At 43.0% G+C, this 20,386-nt stretch overlaps 1 protein-coding gene across 4 annotated transcripts; it reads left to right on the top strand.

Annotated features, from left to right (window-relative positions):
• The first annotated feature begins 457 nt into the window (after positions 1-457).
• LOC106590406 (alanine aminotransferase 2-like) lies at positions 458-20,310 on the top strand. 4 transcript variants are annotated; one of them, XM_014181394.2, is made up of 12 exons: positions 458-832; positions 1,422-1,609; positions 17,152-17,241; positions 17,336-17,441; positions 17,538-17,671; positions 17,804-18,047; positions 18,151-18,230; positions 18,350-18,486; positions 18,653-18,827; positions 18,967-19,122; positions 19,279-19,391; positions 19,488-20,310. In XM_014181394.2, the coding sequence occupies exons 2-12, from the start codon at positions 1,472-1,474 to the stop codon at positions 19,576-19,578; spliced, it is 1,464 nt and encodes a 487-aa protein (XP_014036869.1). In that variant the 5' UTR covers positions 458-832; positions 1,422-1,471; the 3' UTR covers positions 19,579-20,310. The 4 variants fall into 4 exon arrangements, with proteins under 4 accessions (XP_014036869.1, XP_014036868.1, XP_014036870.1 ...); XM_014181393.2 differs by lacking the exon at positions 458-832 and adding an exon at positions 1,025-1,156; XM_014181395.2 differs by lacking the exon at positions 458-832 and adding an exon at positions 1,213-1,243.
• Positions 20,311-20,386: the final 76 nt, after the last annotated feature.

Here is a 20,386-nt window from a genome sequence, read left to right on the forward strand (position 1 = left end):
CAGAAAGCAATGTAAAGAGCTCAGGCAAAAATGTCTTTCAACACTCCATGGCAATAATATTAATCCTTCAATGAAATGGTTAATGTTTTTAAACTTTGACCATTGAAAACCTAAATGGAGATAATTATAGATAATAATAATAAAACAGCAAATATTTTGGGTCACAAGTGTTTTTTAAATCCACCCCAGCTATCTCTTCAATGTCTATATATCAAAATGCAGAGTAGGTTGGCCTACTTAAGTATTTAAACTACACTCTTAGAAAAAAGGGTTCTAAAGGGTTCTTCAGCTGTCCTCATAGGAGAACCCTTTGGGTTCCATGTAGAGCACGACCCATATGTTATAGCTGTCTAGTGCCCGCCTGCATATTCGATGACGAGGTAGGCAACCATTGGTTGATGCATCCAATTTAGCCGCCGAGAAAAAATGATAACGCCGATAATAATTGTCATCATTCATTCAATGAACTGCAGCCTCTTAGTGCCATTGAGAATACACTGAGCGCATCCGTTACTGCCATGCTTGCACCATTACTACAGAGAAAACGGATTGATTCTAGCCCAAACCCTTCCAAATCTATGACGCATATTACCGGCGCAAAGTTTTTGTTCTTCTCATCTCACATAGGCAGGACTGCATTTTACATTCACGAACCATGTCACAGGCCGTTCTAAAACCACTCGCAAGCAGCTAACCTTAAATAACCTAGTTCAGTCGTGTTACAGCATTAGCTAGCTAACAACCTGAAAGTTATCATATTTGTGGGAACTTTACCAGTAGTAGGCCAACATTTGGTGTCACCGAAAGAAATGAAAAGGGAGAGCTTATTCAGGTGATGTGCTTTTAAAGTTGCTAGGATCCATATCTCAATCTTTAAAAAATTACTTTTTCTGGTGCTACTAAACCTGCCTAAATGTATTTGTGCTCCTAAATTGAGCAAGTTAAGAGAACATGATGTACACAATAAATGACAATGAGTGGCTTGGGGGGTTTGGATACCAGAAGTCTAAAGGAGGCGTGACAACCTTATAAAACCATCGACTGTTATTTGTAAGAGGTTGTTACATGAGGTTGTTACTTTAGCCGATTAGTGCCTGTCAGTTCCAGCTCTTTCTCTATCTAGTGACAGCTGAAACGCGCGTTTTGGGTGGTTCTGGTAAGCTCTGATAACAAAACAGTTTTATATCCAGCTTAGGTCATTGAACGAAAGACAAGTAGGGAAACAATTATTTCACGCTGGATGGTTGGTGGGCTTTTTGTCTTCGCATTGTGCACGTGTCTTCTGCTGCAACAGTTGGCCTAATGTTGTCTTTGGCTAGCACCTACCCGTATTGTACATCCTGGTGTGGTGCTGCTGTGCATTGGTTGTTTCACACTTCAAACTTACCAACCACTCTTCCTTTTTTCTCTAAATTCCACAGACCATTCGTGGACTATCAGCGGAACATTGTGTGAGCTCCAGAAACCGAACATGACTGAAAATGGACTTGGGCACTGGGAGAGGGTGCTTAACGTGGACACCATGAACCCGAATGTAAAGCGGGTTGAGTATGCTGTCCGTGGTCCAGTTGTGCAACGTGCAGTGCAGATTGAAAAAGAGCTCAAAGAGGTACATTTTCATGTCTACTATTGGATAGAGGTTTGCAATCGGTCCTGCTGCTGCTTTCACAAACAAAGCTTTTGAGCAAGGGGCTGACATTTTCCTTGAGAGGGAGTACAGCCCAGGTGACAGAGCAAATTACCAGATGTCTTCGGTCAATGGAAAGTTGCCCATTAAACTAATGTAGCAGGCATAAAAACATACCAATTAGCCATAAGAAGGTGAGGAAAAGTGGAATCCCACCCACTAACTTACTCTAAGGTTAGCAAAGTACCTCACTTCAACCTGGACTCAGAGCATTTCGTATTCTGTACGTAACATATGTTAGAATTGCAACTCATACATATGTTACGAATTTGCAAAACGTACTATATAGGGAAAGAGGGATACCTAGTCAGTTGAACAACTGAATGCCTTCAACTGAAATGTCTTTCGCATTTAACCCAACCCATCTGAATCAGAGGTGCGGGGGCTGACTTAATTGACATCCACTTCTTCGGCGCCCGGGGAACAGTGGGTTAACTGCTTTGCTCAAGGGCAGAATGACAGATTCTTACCTTGTCAGCTTGGGGATTCGATCCAGCAACCTTTCGGTTACTGGCCCAACGCTCTAACCACTAGACTGGTAGCTAGGTTACAGTGGCTAGGTGGCTAATGCGAACTAAGGTTAGCTAGCTAGCCAGAATTAACATATCATGCGTTTTGCAAATTCGTAACATACTGACATATTGTAATGGGTATGTGTGTGTCACTAATGGAATGTCTCAGATTTACGTAAAGAATAATACAACATGCTTTGAGCCCAGGTTGAACTAAGATGTTTATCTATTTTAATGGCAAAAATATTCAGTGTTCAGGCCAGGGAGATATTAGGCTACTTGTCAATTAGGCTATTCAAATGTTTTACTTTGTCAGAATTACATGGCCAATATTTAATAGAGGAGAATTCTAGCCAATTTTGAGCGCTTGAGAGACTGTTTTAGAACCGGAGAATGCAGCATTGGTTTTATCTCCTGCATACCTGTATCAACTGCGTGTCAGCCATTTGCGGTTATAGCCTACACGAGTCCCGGTGGAAAGTTATTTTTGGACATGACAATAATACCTGCTAATAGTTAACTAATGTTCAAAGATGGCACAGCTGTAAGACCTGTTTGTTTTCGTGCCATGTAAATAGCTTTTTCAGGTTTTTTTGTATACATTGCATACATATAATTTTTTTTCCATTTTCAAATTAAATATACCTTTCTGCAACCCGCCTCACCCAATGTGGTACGGAGCTGCTATTTTTTTAGACCTTATAACTGGAACCTCCATCAGAAGCTAGTCCAGCTAATTAGCTATTTAGCCATTGTTAGCCACTGCTAGCGGTCTTTACCGTTACCTTTAGGTCGGACTTCAGCCACTTTTAGCCCGGATAATACCTGCCAGTGTGCACAGCGCGATATCAGCCCTGAGCTTATCGGACTGCTTTTTTCCCCCACTACGTCACCGGATTCCTGCTGCAAGCTCTGTACCATTACACCGGATCTTTGCAGCTAGCTAGTTGCTACCGAGTGGCTATTGTGGCTAACGCCCTTGTCCAGAAGCATGCACCAGTTATCCTCGAGCTAGGCCCATCTCCCGGCTAGCAAACGAAGTACACCAAGAACAATACCTCTATTGCCGATTGGCCTGGAACCTTTGTCGACACGGAGCCCCGCCGATCCATCACGACTGGTCTGCTGACGTAATTCGGACGATGTGCTCTCAACCGGCCTCTGCGTCGTGGATGTTGGTGATGACCCATCTGCTATCCCCGGCCCGCTAGCTTCCTGAATGCCGGGTCTCCCGCTCGCCTAGCGTAATAATTGACTACCGAACGGCTCCCTGTTTCATCTATTGCTGCTCATTGGACCCTATGATCACTCAGCTACACAGCTGATGCCTGCTGGACTGTACATTGACACAGTACTTCATTTTGTTTATCTGTCGGCCCCAGCCTCGAACTCAGGCCCTGTGTGTAGCTAACTGACCCTTTCTGCCCATTCATCGCCATTTACCCGTTGTTGTTGTCCTAGCTGTTTACCCGTTGTCTCACCCGTTGTTGTCTTAGCTCTCCCAATCAACACCTGTGATTGCTTTATACCTTTCTCTAATGTCAATATGCCTTGTATACTGTTTAGGGCAGCTCTCATTGTTTTATTTTACTGCGAAGCCCCTAGTCCTGCTCAACATGCCTCAGATAGCCCCCTTGTCCCACCCCCCACACATGCGGAGACCGCACCTAGCTTAACTGGCACCTCCAGAGATGCAACCTCTCTCATTGTCACTCAGGCCCTGTGTGTCCCCAGGCGCTCTCATTTGTTGACTTTTGCAACCGTAAAAGCTTTGGGTTCATGCATGTTAACATCAGAAGCCTCCTCCCCAAGTTAGCTTTATTCATTGCTTTAGCACACTCCGCTAACCCTGATGTCCTTGCCGTGTCTGAATCCTGGCTTAGGAAGGCTACCAAAAATTCTGAAATTTTCATCCCCAATTACAACATTTTCCGTCAAGACCGAACTGCTAAAGGGGGCGGAATTGCAATCTACTATAGAGAGCCTGCAGAGTTCTGTCACACTATCCAGGTCTATGCCCAAACAGTTCGACCATCCCTCATCCATCTCTCCAGAAATAAGTCCCTCACTGTTGCCGCTTGTTATAGACCCCCCTCAGCTCCCAGCTGTGCCCTGGACACCATATGTGAATTGATTGCCCTCCATCTATTGTCAGAGTTCATACTGCTAGGTGATCTAAATTGGGATATGCTTAACACCCCGGCCGTCCTACAATCTAAGATGGACGCCCTCAATCTCACACAAATTATCAAGGAACCTACCAGGTACAACCCCAAGTCCGTAAACATGGGCACCCTCATAGATATCATCCTGACCAACTTTCCCTCTATATCCACCTCTGCTGTTTTCAACCAGGATCTCAGCGATCACCGCCTCATGGCCTGCGTCCGTTATGGGTCCGCGGTCAAACGACCATCACTCATCACTGTTAAACGCTTTCTAAAACACTTCTGCGAGCAGGCCTTTGTAATCGACCTGGCCCGGGTATCCTGGAAGGATATTGACCTCATCCCGTCAGTAGAGGATGCCTGGTTGTTCTTTAAAAGTACTTTCCTCACCATCTTAAATAATGTCCCTCTCAACAAATTTGAACTAAGAACAGATATAGCCCTTGGCGTACTGCACTAGCTTCGAATAGTTCCCGCGATATGCAACTTTCAGGGTAGTCAGGAACCAATACACACATTCAGTTAGGAAATCAAAGGCTAGCTTTTTCAAACAGAAATTAGCATCCTGCAGCACTAATTCCCAAAAGTTTTGGGACACTAAAGTCCATGGAGAATAAGAGTATCTCCTCCCAGCTGCCCACTGCACTTAGACTAGGAAACACTGTCACCACTGATAAATCCACGATAATCGAATTTCAATAAGCATTTCTCTACGGCTGGCCATGCTTTTCACCTGGCTACCCCAACCCCGGCCAACAGCTCTGCACCCCCACGCAGCAACTGGCCCAAGCCCCCCCCACTTCTCCTTCACCCAAATCCAGACAGCTGATGTTCTGCAAGAGCTGCAAAATCTGGATCCCTACAAATCAGCTGGGCTAGACGATCTGGACCCTCTCTTCCTAAAATTATCCACCGCCATTGTTGTAACCCCTATTACTAGTCTGTTCTACCTCTTTCGTATCGTCTGAGATTCCTAAAGATTGGGAAGCGGCCGCGGTCATACCCTCTTCAAAGGGGGGTGCAGAGACCCAAACTGTTACAGACCTATATCCATCCTGCCCTGCCTTTCTAAAGTCTTCGAAAGCCAAGTGAACAAACGGATCACTGACCATTTCGAATCCCACCGCACCTTCTTCGCTATGAAATCTGGTTTCCGAGCTGGTCACGGGTGCACCTCAGCCATGCTCAAGGTCCTAAACGATATCGTAACCGCCATCGATAAAAGACAGTACTGTGCAGCTGTCTTCATCGACCTGGCCAAGGCTTTCGACTCTTGTCAATCACCGTATTCGTATCGGCAGATTCAACAGCCTTGGTTTCTCTGACTGCCTCGCCTTGTTCACTAACTACTTCAGATAGAGTTCAGTGTGTCAAATCGGAGGGCCTGTTGTCCAGACCTCTGGCAGTCTCTATGGGGGTGCTACAGGGTTCAATTCTCGGGCCGACTCTTTTCTCTGTATATATCAATAATGCCGCTCTTGCTGCGGGTGATTCTCTGATCCACCTCTACGCAGACGACACCATTCTGTATACTTCTGGCCCTTCTTTGGACACTGTTAATACCTAGGTGTCTGGCTAGACTGTAAACTCTCCTTCCAGACTCACATTAAGCATCTTCAATCCCAAGTTAAATCTAGAATCGCCTTCCTATTTCGCAACAAAGCATCCTTCACTCATGCTGTCAAACATACCCTCGTAAAACTGACTATCCTACTGATCCTTGACTTCAGCGACGTCATTTACAAAATAGCCTCCAATACTCTACTCAGCAAATTGGATGCAGTCTATCACAGTGCCATCCGTTTTGTCACCAAAGCCCAATATACTACTCACCATTGCGACCTGTAGGCTCTCATTGGCTGGTCCTCGCTACATATTCGTCGCCAAACCCACTGGCCCCAGGTCATCTATAAGCCTTTGCTAGGTGAAGCTCCACCTTACCTCAGCTCACTGGTCACCATAGCAACACCCACCAGTAGCACATGCTCCAGCAGGTATATTTCACTTGTCATCCCCAAAGCCAACACCTCCTTTTGCTGCCTTTCCTTCCAGTTCTCTGCTGCCAATGACTGGAACAAATTGCAAAAATCACTGAAGTTGAAGACTTATCTTTCTCTAACTTCAAGCGTCAGCTGTCAAAGCAGCTTTCCGATCGCTGCAGCTGTACACAGTCCATCTGTAAATAGCCTATCCAACCAACTACCTACCTCATCTCCATATTTGTTTTTGTTTTTCTACTCTTTTGCACACCAGTATTTCTACTTGCACATCCTCATCTGCACATATATCACTCCAGTGTAAATTGTAATTACTTTGCCACTATTGGCCTATTTATTGCCTTACCTCCTTACTTAATTTGCACACACTGTATACAGATTTCTGTTGTTATTGACTGTACGTTTGTTTATCCCATGTGTAACTCTGTTATTTTTGTCGCACTGCTTTGCTTTTTCTTGGCCAGGTCGCAGTTGTAAATGAGAACTTGTTCTCAACTGGCCTACCTGGTTAAATAAAGGTAAAATAAAAAAAAGTGAGTTAGCCAATTCAATACATATTCTGTAGTTAGGATGGTTATCTAGTTAGTCTGTTGTAGGCTATATCGTTATTTTAACTGCTGCGCAATGTCTCTCGCTCCTCTGGCAACGGCCCACTGACTACAAACGCGGGCGACGCACACACCATTACTTTTACAGGATGTTTATTGCTGACCAAAAATTTGCTATAATTGGGCAAATAACTGTGTAGTCCTGCGTAAGTAACCTTCTCTTATGTTTGGTTCCATATCATACTAATTTGAGTTGCTCAGATTTACGTATACAATGTTACGTCTAGTCTGAGACCAGGCTGCACACTTACACAACCCTGCATGCTAAACAAGTTGTGACACAGGCAATGTCTGACTCGCAGTCAACCTATTTACAATAACATTTTAAAGCATTGCGTGCACAGACACCATCAAATAGTGTAGCGCTGCATAATGATGGTGAGTTCTGGGCGGCAGGTAGCCTAGCAGTTAAGAGCATTGTGCCAGTAACCAGAAGGTATTTCATTGCTGTTTTGAATCCCCGAGCTGAATAGGTGAAAAATCTCTGTGCCCTCCAGCAAGGCACTTAACCCTACTTGCTCCTGTAAGTCGCTCTGGGTAAGTGTCTGCTAAATGACTTAAATGTGAAAATTTGAGATGGGTGACGCTGATCTATGATAAGTGCTATGCTTTCCTTAGGAGGAAATACAAACACGAGGCAAAGGATAAGTCTTTGTGAGGGGCTGTGATGTTCTCCTGGGCTGCACTGAAACTAATGCTCACTTGCTCTTTTGGAGACGCTGCATTGTTCTCTCAAGGCAGTAGTCTCCTAAAGGATTTCTACAACTAGTGGCGTCACATACGAATACAATGCAATTAACTGAAAGGAGTGGAGATGTCACTCCCTCTTATGGCTTGAGGTGGGAATAAGAACCAAATGTTTCAGAGTAGACATTGGATTGGTTTAGAGTAGATATTGGGTACGTTCGACATCCCTGTCTTTGAATTGGCTCTCTCCCTTGGGCTGGTCTGAATCTGTGTAGAGCAGAGTCATAGAGATCCTATTAAGTTACTTAGACTGAACAAAAATATAAACTTAACATGTAAATTGTTGATCCCATGTTTCATAAACTGAAATAAAATAACCCTGCATTTTTCCATACGCACAAAAAACTTTTGAAAGTTTGTGATTTTTATTTTATTTATTTTTTATTTTTTTTTCTTCCTTTGCCAAGATAATCCATCCACCTGACAGGTGTGGCATATCAAGAAGATGATTAAACAGCATGATCATTACATTACCTTGTGCTGGGGACAATAAAAAGCCACTCTAAAGTAACAGTTGTCACACAATGCCACATATCTCAAGTTTTGATGGAGCGTGCAATTGACATGCTGACTGCAAGAATGCCCACCAGAGCTGTTGCCATTTCTCTACCATAAGCCGCCTCAAACGGAGTTTTAGAGAATTTGGCAGTTTGTCTAACCGGCCTCACAACTGCCGACCACGTGTAACCACGGCAGCCCAGGACCTCCATATCCGGCTTCTTCACCTGCAGGATCGGCTGAGACCACCCACCCGGGCAGCTGATGAAACTGAGGGGTATTTCTGTCTGTAATAAAGCCCATTTGTGGGGAAAAACTAATTCTGATTGGCTGGGCCTGTCTCCCCAGTGGGTAGGCCTGGATCCCAAGTGGGTGGTCCTATGCCCTCCCAGGCCTGCCCCTGCCAGGTCATGCGAAATTTATAGATTAGGGCCTAATTTCAATCGACTGATTTCCTCATTATGAACTAACTCAGTAAAATTGGTAAAATCAATTTTTATGGCATTTTTCTCGTAAAAAAGCGATAATATTCCGACCGGGAATGTCCATTTAGCTAAACAGAGGAAAGAAAACAAAGCTTTCGGTTGACGCGGGCACGAGCCTGAGTCTCACAGTACTGTAACCAGCCACTACCCAAACGCGCTACTTTTTTTCAGCCAGAGCCTGCAAAGCCACGATTCAGCGTTTTGCCGCCTTCTGAGAGCCTATGGCAGCCGTAGGAAGTGTCACGGGACAGCTAAGATCCTCACTCTTCAATAAACAGAGACAAGAAGAACGACACCTTGTCAGACAGGCCACTTCCTGTAGGGTGTAGGAAGTGTCACGGGACAGCTAAGATCCTCACTCTTCAATAAACAGAGACAAGAAGAACGACACCTTGTCAGACAGGCCACTTCCTGCATGAAATCTTCTCAGGTTTTTGCCTGCCATATGAGTTCTGTTATACTCAGACACCATTCAAACAGTTTTAGAAACTTTAGGGTGTTTTCTATCCAAAGCCAATAATTATATGCATATTCTAGTTACTGGGCAGGAGTAGTAACCAGATTAAATCGGGTACGTTTTTTATCCAGCCGTGTCAATACTGCCCCCTAGCCCTAACAGGTTAATTGTTGCATGTTGTGTTTTTTTTAAATATATATATTTTCAGTGTATTGTCACGCCTAATTCTATGAGCAAAGTTCACTGGGCTTTGTGCCACGTCTTAACAGCTGAATACTGTCGAGCAGGTTCCCCTTATGACATTACCCCATCGCTTCATTCTAAGGAGTGTCATAAGGTGCTCAGGTTAGCCAGAAAGTACAGTAGGTTTGAAGTTGAACACAACTGCACCTGTTTTCTCTCCCTCCAGCCATAAAGTATGTGTAATGAGTCAGCTGAGATACTTTGTCAGGGCACTGGCCAGTGACACTTATTGTTAACTCAGCACAACAGATGGGACAAAGATCAGTATGGTTTGAAGTGGAATGGCACAATCAGACAATTTCAATTGAAGGCAAGTATGTATTATGTCATGTTTTGTGTGGACTCAATTAGAGGTCGACCGACTATGATTTTTCAACGCCGATACCGATTATTGGAGGGCCAAAAAAGCCGATACCGATTAACCTGTCTGGGCAAGGTGGGGCGTTTGCGTCCCACCCTAGTCAACAGCCAGTGGAATCGCGTTGCGCGAAATACAAAACCTCATAAATGCTGTAACTTCAATTTCTCAAACATATGACTATTTTACACCATTTTATAGATGCACCTCTCCTGAATCGAACCACGTTGTCCGATTTCAAAAAGGCTTTACAGCAAAAGCAAAACATTAGACTGTTAGGAGAGTACCCTGCCAAAAAAAATAACACTGCCATTTTCAAAGCAACTAGATGCATCACAAATACCCAAAACACAGCTAAATGCAGCACTAACCTTTGACAATCTTCATCAGATGACACTCCTAGGACATCATGTTACACAATACATGCATTTTTTGTTCGATAAAGTTCATATTTATATGTAAAAACAGCATTTTACATTGGCGTGTGACGTTCAGAAAATATTTTCCCTCAAATGCTTCCGGTGAATCAGCGCTACAATTTACAAAATTACTATTCGAAAACATTGTTAAAATGTAATATTGTCATTCAAAGAATTATAGATTAACATCTCGTGAACGCAACCGCATTGCCAGATTTAAAAATAACTTTACTGGGAAATCACACTTTGCAATAAACGACGTGGTATGCTCAGAAAAATAGGCTAGGCGATACATGTTAGCGCCATCTTGGAACCATCTAATATCAAAAATACTATTGTAAATATTCCCTTACCTTTTATCTTCATCAGAAGGCACTTCCAGAAATCCCAGGTCCACAACAAATGTAGTTTTGTTCGAAAGAGTTAATAATTTATGTCCCAATAGTTCCTTCTTGTTAGCGCGTTCCGAAGGCTACTCATAATGTACTGAAGCGCGCGGGACTTGTCGTCACGAATGTGCAAAAAATATATATTTACGTTCGTTCAAACATGTCAAACGTTGTATAACAAATCTTTAGGGCCTTTTTCAACCAGAGCTTCAATAATATTCAAGGCGGACGATTGCATTGTCTCACTAAACGTTTCGGAACAAAAGGTTTCCCGTGGGCGCCCGCATCATAGTAGTAATAGCCCTCCACCTGTGACCAACTTCCCAAGCCTCTCTTTGGGTCGGTTTCTACCATAGAAGACTCTAACCACTTTGTAAAGACTGTCGACATCTAGTGGAAGCCTTAGGAAGTGCTAAATGATTAATAAGTCCCTGTGCGTTTCAATGGCAAAGGTTTGAAGTGATTCCACACATCAGATTTCCAATTCCTGTTAGGATTTGTCTCAGGGTTTTGACTGCCATATGAGTTCTGTTACACTCAGACACCATTCAAACAGTTTTAGAAACTTTAGTGTTTTCTATCCAAATCTACTAATTATATGCATATTCTAGTTACTGGGCAGGGGTAGTAACCAGATTAAATCGGGTTCGTTTTTTTATCCGGCCGTGCAAATACTGCCCCCTATCCCCAACAGGTTAATCGGCAGATTTTTTTTATTTATTAAAAAAAAAAAAATAATAATGGTATTTGTAATAATGACAATTACAGCAATACTGAATGAACACTTATTTTAACTTAATATAATACATCAATAAAATCAATTTGGCCTCAAATAAATAATGAAACATGTTCAATTTGGTTTAAATCATGCAGAAACAAAGTGTTGGAGAAGATAGTAAAAGTGCAATATGTGCCATGTAAGAAAGCTAACGTTTAAGTTCCTTGCTCAGAACATGAGAACATATGAAAGCTGGTGGTTCCTTTTAACATGAGTCTTCAATATTCCCAGGTAAGTTTTAGGTTGTAGTTATTATAGGACTATATCTCTCTATACCATTTGTATTTCATATACTTTTGACTATTGGATGTTCTTATAGGCACTTTAGTATTGCCAGTGTAACAGTATAGCTTCCGTCCCTCTCCTTGCCCCTACCTGGGCTTGAACCAGGAACACATCGACAACAGCCACCCTCGAAGCAGTGTTACCCATGCAGAGCAAGGGGAACAACTACTCCAAGTCTCAGAGCGAGTGACGTTTGAAACGCTATTAGCGCGCACCCCGCTAACTTGCTAGCCATTTCACATCGGTTACACCAGCCTAATCTTGGGAGTTGATAGGCTTGAAGTCATAAACAGCGCAATGCTTGAAGCATTGCTAAGAGCTGCTGGCAAAATGCACCAAAGTGCTGTTTGAATGAATGCTTACGAGCCTGCTGGTGCCTACCACCGCTCAGTCGGACTGCTCTATCAAAGACTTAATTATAATATAATAAACACACAGAAATACGAGCCTTGGGTCATTAATATGGTCGAATCCGGAAACTATCAACTCGAAAACAAATAGTTTTTCTTTCAGTGAAATACGGAATCGTTCCGTATTTTATCTAACGGGTGGCATCCCTAAGTCTAAATATTTCTGTTACATTGAAGGTTGTGCAATGTTATGTCATAATTACATAAAATTCTGGCAAATTAGTTCAACGAGCCAGGCGGCCCAAACTGTTGCATATACCCTGACTCTGCGTGTAATGAACGCAAGAGAAGTGACACAATTTCACCTGGTTAATATTGCCTGCTAACCTGGATTTCTTTTAGCTAAATATGAAGGTTTAAAAATATATACTTCTGTGCATTGATTTTAAGAAAGGCATTGATGTTTATGGTTAGGTACAGTCGTGCAACGATTGTGCTTTTTTCGCAAATGCGCTTTTGTTAAATCATCCCCCGTTTGGCGAAGTTGGCTGTCTTTGTTAGGAAGAAATAGTCTTCACACAGTTCGCAACGAGCCAGGCGGCCCAAACTGCTGCATATACCCTGACTCTGTTGCAAGAGGTGACACATTTTCCCTAGTTAAAATAAATTAATGTTAGCAAGCGATATTAACTAAATATGCTGGTTTAAAAATATATACTTGTGTATTGATTTTAAGAAAGACTTTGATGTTTATGGTTAGGTACACGTTGGAGCAATGACAGTCCTTTTTCGCGAATGCGCACCGCATCGATTATATGCAACGCAGGACAAGCTAGATAACTACACATGGTTGATGATATTACTAGTTTAACTAGTGATTTATGATTGATTGTTTTTTATAAGATAAGTTTAATGTTAGCTAGCAACTTACCTTGGCTTCTTACTGCATTCGCGTAACAGGCAGGCTCCTCGTGGAGTGCAATGTAAAGCAGGTGGTTAGTGTTGGACTAGTTAACCGTAAGGTTGCAAGATTGAATCGCCGAGCTGACAAGGTAGAAATCTGTCGTTCTGCCCCTGAACAAGGCAGTTAACCCACCGTTCCTAGGCCGTCATTGAAAATAAGAATGTGTTTTTAACTGACTCGCCTAGTTTAAATAAAGGTGTAAAAAAAATACAGATTGTTATGAAAACTTGAAATCGGCCCTAATTAATCATACATTCCGATTTAAATCGGTCGACCTCTAGACTCAATACTTCAGACTGGTCAGTCATTTACACCTAGGCTGCATCCAAAAGACCGGCATACAGTAAATGGGTTGGTACTATAGCCTACTTTTCCAGAAGGGGGAAAAAAGATAACTGAGCATGAAACAATGAAATAGAACTCATTAGGTAAATGGTGTAAAGAACATGAGGAACAACTGCTCTTTCTGTGACAGACTGACCAGGTGAAAGCTATGATCCCTTATTGACGTCACTTGTTAAATCCACTTCAATCAGTGTAGATGAAGGGAAGGATACAGGTTAAAGAAGGATGTTTAAGCATTGAGATATGGATTGTGTATGTGCGCCATTCAGAGGGTGAATGGGCAAGACACCTAAAAAAAAATATATATATATATATATAGTTTTTAACGTTCCACTTCTGAGTGGCATGTGATGGCTGAACAGACGGCAATCAGGCTAGATTTAAACAAGCTCCTATGTGAAGAATAAGTGCCATTTGATTACCCTTATACAACACTTACAAAACTTGCTGTCTCCATGTGTCCCAAATCACAATGGCTAGCGTAAATGACACGCGGTGAAGCAGCGACCACAAATGTAATTTATTCTGATTTAATTATGGGAATAACAGGAGTGTTACGACTCTACGACGACAGTCAAACTAGGGGCCGTATCCACAAAGCTTCACATGATAGGCCTGTGCCTATATACTTATAACTAGACTAGTAAATAAGCATGTCTTTCTATCGATTGTTATTTCAAGTTATTCCTTTTGGAGGATAAATTCGTCATGCCTAGAAGTTGGGCAATTGAAGGCATCAAAGGCTTATGTTAACTTAGAACACAATGTAATGAGACTTTTCAAATGTTGTATGCAACATTATCGGCAAGTGGCTTGATGCCCACTGTGCCAAAGCAATTTAGTTGTGAAACGGGAGTGACGAGTGTGTTGACATAACGGTAATTGTCCATTGCGCTTTTAATAACATCAGAATTTATTTAAAAAATGCATGCCTACACAATGGCAAATAATTAAGGGTAGGCAAAGTGATTTAATATCAGGCAAATTATATCTCACATTTTACCATCACAACATTTGATTGTACGGTCACATTCACTCCCACTGGGCACACACGGTTGAATCAAGGTTTCCACGTAATTTCAATAAAATGACTGACTTCACGTCGTGACTCGGTTGTCTGAAGCGTGCTATAGCGTTCACCGGCGTTGGCCATGCCTCATCGCGATTAGTTGTTCCCCGTAATTTGCAACCATGCAATGAGCGTCATTGTATTTCCTTTGGATACCTGTTGTTTTACTAGCTGAGAAACTTGAGTTGATTTTACTCCTGGCTCCGTTTTTTTTCTGGGCAGTGTCTCTTTTAACAGGATTCCTAGGACCTTTTCTGACATGCTTTGTGGATACATTTTACATTTACATTTTAGTCATTTAGCAGACGCTCTTATCCAGAGCGACTTACAGTAGTGAATGCATACATTTCATTTCATGCATTTTTTTTTTTTTTGTACTGGCCCCCGTGGGAATCGAACCCACAACCCTGGCGTTGCACACACCATGCTCTACCAACATACAGGGACGACCTGTATGGTAATTACACTAAACAAAAATATAAACGCACAGGTGAAGTGTTGGTCCCAGGTTTCATGAGCTGAAATGTTCCATATCAACAAAAAGCATACATTTGTTTACATCCCTGTTAGTGAGCATTTCTCCTTTGCCAAAATAATCCATCCACCTGACAGGCGTGGCATATCAAGAAGCTGATTACACGGCATGATCATTACACAGGTGTACCTTGTGGTCGGAACAAAAGGACACTTTAAAATGTGCAGTTTTGTCACAACACAATGCCACAATGTTTTGAGGGACCATGTAATTGGCATGTTGACTGCAGGAATGTCCACCAGAGCTGTTGCCAGAGATTTTAATGGGAATTTCCTTACCATAAGCCACCTCCGTCATTTTAGAGAATTTATCAGAACGTCCAACCAGCCTCACAACCACAGACCACGTGTAACCATGTCACCCATGGCTGCACCCCTGCCCAGTCATTTGAAATCCGTAGATTAGGGCCTAATGAATTTATTTCAATTTACTGATGTCCTTATGAACTGTAACTCAGTAAAATCGTTAAGTTTTATATTTTTGTTCATTTATAGAATGAGGTGATTCAATTGGTTAAGATAATGGTGATGACTCAAGTAAAACGATTCCATGCTGACTGTCAGCCAGGCCTAGTCTAAACAGAACCAGTAGTGGTCTCTCTTGCCTTCTTTGATTGGCAGAAGTCATGAGACGCCCCCTAATATTGACCAATAGGAGGACATCGGGGAGGTCTCCTGTAGTTTTAGGTTTCAGTTAGGGGGACAAACAGAGTGGCTGTTTAGCTACAGCAAGGAGAGTAGTGTCATCTATAGTCCATTGCTTTAGATCGCTGAACAGAAGACGCAGCACTGAGACATACAGTAAATGCAGCATAGACATAGGCTGTCTTTAATGTTCTGTAGTGTGTAGCCTAAATGACACCGCGGGGACAACAAGTTAAATGAAAGTTAAACCCCGCTAATCGAGTTGCTGCACAGTAGAAACATGGGTGGCTTATTCAGGGGCTTATCACATTATGCTGTTTAATGACTACTAGGCCTACCGCATCTACACAAAATAACATGTCAATGTCATGTTACACACTTTCCACAATCTGGGACTTGTCCCTGTTTTCTTGGAAAATCAAGCTGTAGCATTGCAAATTTCCATCAGTATCACGAGTTTGAATGAAATTATGATTATGAGAACTGGAGGGAAATGGAGTGCCCTTGAGCAGGGACAGAATGCGAAGGAGAGAAAAGAGCGGGAAAGAAAGGCATTGGCACAACAGCCTTATTGTTGACTCAGATCGTTCCCCTCCTCCCCAGTCCTCCACACGGTTTGAGTATCACAGCTGTCCTGTCCCTCTATTTGATAGCCTGTTGGCTTCTGGAATGATATAAAGTCCAATGGTTGAAATAAGCAGGGATTTTAAACCAAGTTTAGAGTTGTCATATTAGTTGGCACACGTTTTGCTGTTTTGAGGTTGTTGTGCACTAAATCTGACTTTGTTGTACAGTGCATTCGGAAAGTATTCAGACCCCTTGACTTCCCCCCCAAAAAATTACGTTACAGCCTTTAATCTATTTTAGAATAATTGTTCCCCCTCCCGATTGGAGTGCTGCAGAGATGGGAGAACCTTCCAGAAGGACAACCATCTCAGCAGAGGAACTCTGGAGCTCTGTCGGAGTGACCATCGGGTTCTTGGTCACCTCCCTGACCAAGGCCCTTCTCCCCTGATTGCTCAGTATGGCCGGGTGGCCAGCTCTAGGAATAGTCTTGGTGGTTCCAAACTTCTTCCATTTAAGAATGATGGAGGCCACTTGGTCCTTGGACCTTCAATGCTGCAAAAAATGTTTTGGTATCCTTCCCCAGACCTGTGCCTCAACACAATCCTGTCTCTGAGCTCTATGGACAATTCCTTTGACCTCATGGTTTTCACCGTCAACTGTGGGACCTTTATCTAGACAGGTGTCTGCCTTTCCAAATCAAGTCCAATCAATTGAATTTACCGCAGGTGGACTCTAATCAAGTTGTAGAAACATCTCAAGGATCATCAATGGAAACAGGATGCACCTGAGATTGAGATCAATTTCAAGTCTCATAGCAAATGGTCTGAATACTTACGTAAATAAGGTATTTCATTTTTTTTTATATATATATACTTTTGCAAAAATTCTAAACCTGTTTTCCCTTTGTCATTGTGGCTAGATTGATGAAAAACAACGATTTTAATCAATTTTAGAATAAGGCTGTAATGTGGAAAAAGTCAAGGGGTCTGAATACTTTCTGAATGCACTGTGGATAACCATATCTGTGTAACTATGTTTATCTGCAGGGAGTTAAGAAGCCCTTCACTGAGGTCATTAAAGCCAACATCGGTGATGCACATGCCATGGGCCAGAAACCAATCACATTTTTCAGACAGGTCTGTTAATTGTTGTTCTAAACCTGTGGTACATTTTTATATCCAAGTGCCTCATTATTACAAAATATGACTTGATCTGCTTTGTTCCTGTCAGGTTATAGCGCTGTGCGTGTACCCGGATCTCCTAGAAGACAAGTTTCCAGAGGACGCTAAAAACCGAGCACGGCGCATCCTTCAGGCCTGTGGAGGGGGTAGTTTAGGTGAAACACCACTAGTTCTACTGTAGGCAGGCAGTGTGTACAAGCTGAATGACAAACATTGGATAAATATCCATTGAACTTGTATTTTTACTCCAGGTGCATACAGTGCTAGTTCAGGCATTGAGGTCATACGACAAGATGTTGCTAAATACATTGAGAGGCGGGACGGTGGAATTCCCAGTAACCCTGACAACATCTACCTCTCTTCTGGGGCCAGTGATGCCATAGTGGTAAGAATGATGACAACCTTATTTTAATTTCCGGTCAATGGCAATTGGATCTACAGTACATGACTCTCCCCTTTCAGTCCTTTCTACCTCCCTCACATCTCCTCCCTCACATCTCCTCCCTCTGTCCTGTAGACCATGCTGAAGTTGTTGACGTCAGGCGAGGGGAAGACCCGTACAGGGGTGATGATCTCCATCCCTCAGTACCCCCTCTACTCTGCTGCTCTGGCTGAGCTGGCGGCTGTCCAGATCAGCTACTGCCTGGACGAGGACAAGTGCTGGAGCCTGGACGTTAATGAGCTGAGGAGGGCTGTGAAGGCAGGGAGGGAGCACTGTAACCCCCGCGCCATCTGCATTATCAACCCTGGCAACCCCACAGGTATGTGGAAAAGTTTCCGTTCCAAAACATTAGTGATCTGTGAGTCCTTTTTAATTTATACCTAATGTCTGTTCTGATTAGTGGACTCCCTTCACTGTGATAGGTCAAGTCCAGAGCAGGCAGTGCATTGAAGATGTGATCCGATTCGCTGCTGAGGAGCACCTTTTCCTGATGGCTGATGAGGTAATTTAATAATTAATACAATCTCTTGTTTCTGGTTTGACCTTTCTCCCCCTTCTCTAAGGTGTTTCTTCTAGACTAGTTACTCAATATGTATGACTCCCTCCCTCTGTTCCTGCTAGGTGTACCAGGATAATGTGTACGCGGAGGGTTGCCAGTTCCACTCCTTTAAGAAGGTTCTGTTTGAGATGGGACCAGAGTACTCCAGTGTTGTGGAGCTAGCCTCCTTCCATTCCACCTCCAAATGCTACATGGGAGAGTAAGTCTTTAGCTACACACCCACACATTCTCAGGTGGTGACTGACTGCACTACTTTGCTCTTTTAGAAAAAACGAACCTTTGATACGTTGGCTGTGAATGACGTGTTCTCCAATTTTCTGCAAGGGATAAGTTAATGTTGATGTTTGTCACTGACTGTCCTGCAGGTGTGGTTTCAGGGGAGGGTACATGGAGGTGATTAACATGGACCCTGAGGTGAAGTTGCAGCTGACTAAGCTGGTGTCTGTGCAGCTGTGCCCCTCCGTCCCTGGGCAGGCCCTGCTGGACCTGGTAGTCAACCCCCCCCAGCCTGACGAACCTTCCTACGACACCTTCATCAAGGTCAGCATACACATGATGTGGATGTTCAGTTAGGATAAATGTTGCATTAAGCTTATTACAGTGTAACAAGTGCTGTTCAGTTTTTTTATTTGTATGTACTTTGTCACAACTTGTTGGTATTAACCTGACCTGTTTACAGGAGCGTACTGCCAATCTGCATATCCTGTCTGAGAAGGCCAAGATGACAGCACAGGTCCTCAACACGGTCCCAGGGATCCACTGTAACCCTGTCCAGGGAGCCATGTACACCTTCCCCCGCCTCACACTGCCAGAAAAAGCCATCAACGCGGCCAAGGTCTCTCTTCCTCGCTCTCAATCCCCCCCAACCCCCCCCTCTTTATTTTAATTTTAATTCTCTGCCTGTTTCTGATGCTCTTCTCAGTTGTTTTGATTCTTCCAATGTTGTTCAACCCATATGCTCACTGCACCCTCTGTGTCGCTGTGTGTGTAGGAAAAGGAACAGGCTCCAGACATGTTCTACTGTATGAAACTGCTGGAGGAGACGGGCATCTGTCTGGTCCCAGGGAGTGGCTTCGGCCAGAGGGATGGAACCTACCATTTCAGGTTAGACCTGTTCACTGCTACTGTACAGTGTCAACACCATTGTTTAGTGATGGTTAAGGTATGATGATAACACTGAATTTGTCTTTTTTTCTGTAGGATGACCATCTTGCCTGCAACTGAAAAGCTGAAGATCGTTTTAGAAAAGATCAGGGAGTTTCATAAGCGGTTCACAGAGGAGTTCTCATAACCCCAAACTCCTCCCCCACCTAGACCAGTCTGTCACAGAAACCCACCTATCCTCCTCAGAAAATGGATTGAATAGCCAACAAGGGGTGCCAGTGAGTTACCAAGTGCCGTTGTGTGGCTGGAACAGTCACCACAACACACCTCGTGTTGGAATATCTCCCCTCTAATGCTCAAGAGTTGACATTGCAAGGGAAGCACTGTTAAAAAACGGAACTATTTAACATGGTGCCTGCTATTCTGTTTTAGCTAATTGTTTTTAATTGTGTCAGACAGCATCTGCACAGCGGCTGGTGGCAACTTAATTGGAGAGAACAGGCTCATAGTAATGGCTGGAACAGAATGTATGGAATGGTATCAAACACATGGTTTCCATTATTATGAGCTGTTCTCCCCTAACCAGCCTCCTTTGCAATGTGTGTGTGTTTATGTGATATCTGTTTTCAGTCATCAGCTCATGACTTAACTTTTTTTTTTCAGTTAAGAATTTACTTGTCCTGCCACGTATTTTACAGGTCATACAGCAACACTGGTCCAAACTAGTCCGAATATCAGTAAATGGTTGGTAGAGGTGTGCTTCTATTGCACGACAGGAGTGCAATGGATATTGTGTTGAAAAGGGTGCTGGGTTGAAAAGAATACTGTGTCCAATGAACAGTCTGACTGTAGCTACAGTATTTTTTTGGTGACTAATGTTTATTGTATAAATAATAAAATGTATTTGTGTACTCCATTAGTATTGGAAGTTGAAAGACAGTCTCTTTGTAGAAGTAAACTCAGTTGACAATCTACCGCATTCTCTGGCAATATTT

This window comes from Salmo salar, chromosome ssa29 (genome assembly GCF_905237065.1).
Source record: "Salmo salar chromosome ssa29, Ssal_v3.1, whole genome shotgun sequence".
NCBI classification, from domain to species: domain Eukaryota; kingdom Metazoa; phylum Chordata; class Actinopteri; order Salmoniformes; family Salmonidae; genus Salmo; species Salmo salar.